General features: G+C 36.8%; 2 protein-coding genes across 2 annotated transcripts in view; one reads left to right on the forward strand and one right to left on the reverse strand.

Annotated features, from left to right (window-relative positions):
• Nucleotides 1–456, forward strand: part of LOC108580342 (60S ribosomal protein L35) — a 1,236-nt gene extending 780 nt beyond the window's left edge. Inside the window, exon 3 of the mRNA XM_017944073.1 lies at nt 211–456. Coding sequence (XP_017799562.1) covers nt 211–442 — 232 coding nt within the window. The 3' untranslated portion in view covers nt 443–456. The remainder of the gene's footprint in view (nt 1–210) is intronic.
• A 423-nt stretch (nt 457–879) lies between these two features.
• LOC108580325 (L-selectin) lies at nt 880–1,764 on the reverse strand. The gene is made up of 4 exons (XM_017944052.1): nt 1,671–1,764; nt 1,405–1,599; nt 1,124–1,329; nt 880–1,038 (listed from the first exon to the last, which is right to left on the reverse strand). Exons 1-4 carry the CDS (start codon nt 1,762–1,764, stop codon nt 880–882), a joined length of 654 nt encoding a protein of 217 aa, XP_017799541.1.
• Between the last annotated feature and the right edge of the window lie 4,265 nt (nt 1,765–6,029).

A 6,029-nucleotide genomic window follows, 5' to 3' on the forward strand; every position in this document is an offset into this window, starting at 1 on the left:
TTATATTCATAAAGTAGAATTAGTATGAAGTATGAAGATTCTTCAATTTATTAAATGTACACTTCTAGTTGTTTTTATAAAACAAGAATCTTTGTGTTTAAATTAACATTTAAAAACCATTATTCAGTGTTTTTTAATTATTAGAGTGTACTGTACGGTAATAAATATGCTTCTGTTTATGTAAATTTATAAGTTTTGTATGTATTGCAGCCGTGTGGTAAGGAAGGCAATAGCTAGGGTATACATTGTAATGCACCAGAAACAAAAGGAAAACTTGCGTCTGTTGTACAAAAACCACAAGTACAAGCCTTTGGATTTGAGGCCAAAAAAAACTAGAGCACTGAGAAGGGCATTGACTCCTTTCCAAGCCAAGAAAAAAACTCAGAAAGAAATTCGCAAACGATCTGCCTTCCCTCCAAGGAAATATGCTTTAAAGGTGTAAACTATGAGGTACTAAGGGATAAAATAAAGGTTTTTTAAAAATTCAGAGCTGTGTCACTCTTTAAAGTTTAGTAAAAGAAACATACATTCCAAAAGTATCGACAAATGCTTTTTATTTTCTATAGAAAAGGGGTACAAAAGTTAAAATTACATGGGCAGCTTCTATTTGATACGGAAACACTAATATAATCCTGACTGTTCAATATTTAATACTGCTTGATAATTTCTCAGCAAATTTAAGGATGTAGATTCATACAATTGATTCGTACAATTGAGAATGAATGAAAATATTTAATTTAGAATTTAATTATACTGAGTACATTATGATACATGAATCAGAAATTGCACAGAAAAGCGTTCGCTCGAACTACTGTCGTTGGATCGAACGATCTTAGGTACTGAACATTCAAGAATCAATAGAAGCTGTAAACTGGAAACTTAAAGGCGAATGCCAGGATTTCTGGAAAGCACGAAGTTCAAAAGCTCGTCACTGTCTTCGCAGACAAACGGCTTTCGATGATGGCAGGCTACGTCGTGCCATTTAACACCATCGTTGTAGAAGTTGTTCAGAATCGACAAGCAGGATTCATCGTTACCCTGTAACACAAATAATGCGTATATTAGAAACAAAGACAAAATGAAAAAAAAATATAGAAAAATATACCAAGGAAAATAGAATTACCTGAGCAGCCTCACGGTTGTCAGGTTGTGGTTGTCCATATCCACCAGTGTTGCTCCAGTCACCAGTATTACGTTGCGTAGTAGGACCAATCTTAGCTCCAGAACCAGACCAAAACCATCCATTAATATTCTGCGGTTGAAGGTCTGGTCTGTCACAGCCATTGAAGTTGCATTTGCGTCCAGATGTCCAGATAAACCTCACATTTCCTAAGAAAAAAAAAATTAAAAAATTAAATTAATTGAATAAACTTAAGATTAATAAGATTTTATATTATAGTGCACCTCGAGCTAATCTTTGTTTGATAAATTCATTTTCTTGCGGCGTTTCAAGGGAGACTGCGTCCATACAGTGCCTACGACAGATGTTACGAGAATCTAACCAGTCTACCTCAAGACTTCTAGTAGGTTGGTGCTCCCAACTGAAGAAGTATGAGTGTGCAACTCCTCTAGCGTCCCTATAAGTAGCGTGCCGTACGCCTGGAACAGGATTAAAAAAAAAATAATCATTTGATATCTTATTTTTTTAAAAATGTCAAAAAAATACGCACGGTTTGCGCAACTACGTGGGTCAGGAAGGGCAAGCCGTCGTTGAGCGTTGGCCACAACAGCGACGAGAATTAACATCAGCCATATCGTCCTCATACTTGTAATTTCTGAACAGTGGAAGAAAAATCAATTTTATTTCTTGAAAAACGTATAAAATTCGATTATAGAAAAAAAAAAAAAACAATGAAATCGTGATCAAGGTGTTCATCGTTTAAATTAATCTCATCATCAGGGAAACGAATAGCATTAGCGAAAGAGAATGTTGTAAGAAAAGATTGTTTCTCGTATTGGATATCTAGTAAGTAAAAGTTTCTTCGGAATGAATCTCTGTCGAGGGTGAAAGGAGACTTTTGAACAGTGAATTATGATTCGCGAAAGAGAAGAGGAGATTCTCTACCGGGGATCGGAGGAGGTTCTCTCACGGCGACGATGGGGAAAAATGTGCGGTGGATTTTGCAACAGGTCTTTATTTTTCTATAACGTGCCGCCAACTTTCCTCCCAAGCCGCCGTAGGCAACCTGTTACAACTTTCTAAATCGTCCTCGCGACAAAACTGCTGGATAATATACAATTAATAGTCAGAGTGAGCATCTAAACGTGAAGCACAATTACCTGAATAATATTCTGTAACGAAAGTACCATTTCCATGAAAGAAAATGGCACACATACAAACAAGTATAATTTCATATTAAATTTATAGATGTAATCTACTAATATCATTAAGACCAGAGTTTTTAATCTAACGAAAAGGAAGTTGCTTTTTTCATGTTTACATATAATTCTATTTACTCCTATAAACACGCGATGCTATTTCATAATTTAAATAATTGAACCATCTTATGTATAACCGACATAGCGTTAATCTCATTCGGATCCGATTGATCATGTTGAATAACAATGATTCTTATTTGAAATTCTACGCCACTGCAGACTTAATGAAGCCCCCGCATTTAATGGCACAGCTTTCGCTAAAAATTAGTGTCAGCGGTCATTCACCTGGATTGAAGGAATGCTAATCGTGTCCCGGAAGAAATAATTGAATTATAAAGTAAATAACAGAATTTTGTGAGTAAAACGAATGACAACTACGACAAGGAAACTTCAATACATCATGAGCCGTGTAATTTACACAATATCACGTCGGTTGAAGTAATATTCGATTAATTGAATCACAGTAGGATCATTTTAATTATTAGTTGACGCAACACATGCGAAGCCTATATTTGTTCCGCTACTTGGATGCATTTGTTAATGTACCGGTATAGACAGGATTTAATTCTCCACTTCTAGTCGTTTTACAAACATCGAAGAGATGTGAAAGTGAGCGAGCACTTCAATTAGAGTATTAAGATAAAGAAACGAGTCGTAAACGCTGTTTAGATGGTTTCATCGATCACAATTCGAGATAAAGTGTTGACGATCCTTCGGAAGGAAACTGTTAAGGGGATTTCTCAAACGTACGGTCACCAACCGGATGAGGCTTTCAACAGAATGTTGTCTTATTTATTACATAACAGTTATTACCCTGGTTCAAAGGGATTAAGAAACTATGAGCACCGAGATACTTTCACGAATTCACGTGTTACAATAAACATATTGTTAGATTATCCGAAAATCTCTAATTGTGGCGCCATTCGATTTTTGGCGCCATCTTTGCACTTTCCTCCCCATTAAAATACCTAATATCCGTAGATAAATATTTTACAGCATAGGGTAACACATTTTGAAAAGAATTTCATTTTCTATATCGTTAATTTCACATAATTTTTTTGAGTATTCCTAGATATTTTAAATATTATACACATTAATTATCTTTAGTCGTAGGACTAAAAGAGAGTTTACAAAGGAACGAGAAAAGTGTGGAAGAGCTCATGACTTTATTTCGTATCCGCATGTGTGCTCGTGGAACCGTTATCTGGCCGGCTTTATATCGTCCGGTTTACGCGGTTGGCTGTGTGCTTCGTGTCTCTCTTAACGGCTCCTCGCCCGTCGGTAAACCCGCTGCATACGCATATTCGGAACGAGTAACAAGTTACAAAAACGAGACAGAAGCGTGCCGATGAGTCGAACGAGAGAGAAGAAAATTGGTGCTGGTTCAATTTCGACTTTCGCCCAATCCAAATCGATCGTAGATCGTTATTCGTTCTCGTCCTATTTTTTTAGTGCTTCATAAACGGTTTCCTGACACGTATTGTTTTCGTGTACGAAATTTAGTGGTGTATTATATGTCGAACGAAAGCAAAGTAGTACTGTATTTTCATTTGTATGTGAAGCTAGGTTTATGTAAGTGTATGTGAGCTTAACGACATGTGGGTCACTGGTGACACCCGTTCTCTCAAATACCATAGATTTCCTTTTCTAGAATGACAATCAGTGTACTAAAATAGTTTAGATACAGTAGTGACATAGTTCGACCACTTTCTAACCTTCAATTTAAACGGTTAATCGATATTACTGCAAAGAAATATTGGTTTCTATTTTTTGGGTGTATTAGATCTTGGATGTTCAAGTATGGATGAAATAAAATTTATTTGTTTCTATAAATATAAAATATTGTCATGAAAATTCGAAATGAGTGGGAATGAAAGGGTTAACCGTAAATAAAATTGATTGAATACCGTGACACGTTAAACGAGGAAGAGTTTCTCTTCGATTTGCCAAGCGGTTTTCAAATGGAAACTGGGTTCGTTTTTTTCCCTCCTTTTGTGGAGAATATATCGTAAGATGTGTATTGGATTCCCGGCTGAAGTAATACTTCATGTGTTCTACAAGCTGCATCGTTGCGTACACTTGTGCCGATCTTACGCAAGGAAAGTACCTTCGCAAAGATAAACCTCATCGCCTCTCACGAATAGGAGAGAAAGTGAGCGATCTTCAAAACAAGCGTGTTTACCTGAAACCGGGAGATCGGAAAAGATGACGTTCGTTGAAAACGTGCAAAATCATTTTCATTATTGTTCTAGTTAATCGTCTATATTTTGTTGTATGAAAAAAGAAAAGTTAGCAATTAATACTAGTTCGCTAAAATTTCGTATTTCTGAACATGGAAAGCGTGAGAAGCGATGGGTCGATTCTCATAGTGTGAATTTGGTAAAACGTTCAAGAGGCTTCGTATGAAAAACGGTGAACTAGCTAATTGAGCGTAAGTCGTTAAGCAAAGGTAATTGAAAGTACGTCGATAAATAAAGAGCTACTAATTTTTTGGTTAAACTTTAATTTACCATCCAAACAAAGAACGGAATCGTGAATGAGCCTTCGAGAAAGGATAAAAAGGATATACATATATTTAGTTAAATTAGAAAATTTCAGAAATACAAATTTGTCAGTCAACATTTTTTTTAACATTAGTTTACAAATATTTGTACATAATGGTAATCATAAAAGCATTAACAAAATTCAGTTAATTTCATTAATTTTTATTATTAAAAAGAAAATGAAAAAAATCAAAGGAATTTTTATTAGCAAGTGCAAGTAATAAATCGATTATCGATTCAAATGATCGATGAAAAAGTATAACACGATCACGATGCGCGTGATAAAACGTGTCAGAACGCGTCAAAACCGCGCTCAGTAGGATGGTCATTGAAGAGAAAGCCACAGAGAGTACGTCCGTGGGTCAATCTAGGCGACTATTCGTTGGCGAGGTCGTCGCTTTCGATTTCTCCGGGTGCACTTACCTAGAGAATTTTCCTCTGGGTCGTAGTTTACGTTCACCGGTATACAAGGGTCCTCGGGTCAAAACTATGATGGTTAAATCGACAATAAGACACGAAAGAATACGAAGGAACTTCTTTTGTGGCCCTCGTTACAGGTTCTATGGGAGTTACGTGTATTTTTGGCTGGACCTATGGAAGCTTGTCCACGACTTGTCGATCGCGGCGAGAAAGAAGAATGAACTGCGGTGTACGAGCAGGCAACCGGTATATAGCCGGCCCACATTCCCTTCTGGTTCGAGTAACCCAGATTCTTCCCACCCGAGTGTCTGGGGAGCATCTTCGGGGGCCTGAAAGGGGCCCTGGATAATTCTCATCTTGTCCCGGCACCTCTCACTGGTCTCTTCCCTCACCCGTTACTCGCGTGAGCTTCCTCGAAGCCTTTGGTAGCTAGAATTCGTTTTTCTCGCAGTGGAATCCGTCGCTGTAATTGATTCTCCTAAAGGAATTGCCCTTCCGCTAGTAAAACGTACTTGGAATTACTAGTCTTCATTGATAAAAACCAATCATAGAGGCATTTTATCAAAAAGAATTAATAGGAAAAATGGAATTTAAGAATAGATTTATCGTATAAACTATATTTACAATTTTTCTGTACTACATTTTCTGCTTTATAAGAGACTTAAGGTACAGGTATAAAATGTGGTG

The sequence above is a fragment of the Habropoda laboriosa genome, unplaced genomic scaffold, assembly GCF_001263275.1.
Source record: "Habropoda laboriosa isolate 0110345459 unplaced genomic scaffold, ASM126327v1 scaffold9, whole genome shotgun sequence".
NCBI classification, from domain to species: domain Eukaryota; kingdom Metazoa; phylum Arthropoda; class Insecta; order Hymenoptera; family Apidae; genus Habropoda; species Habropoda laboriosa.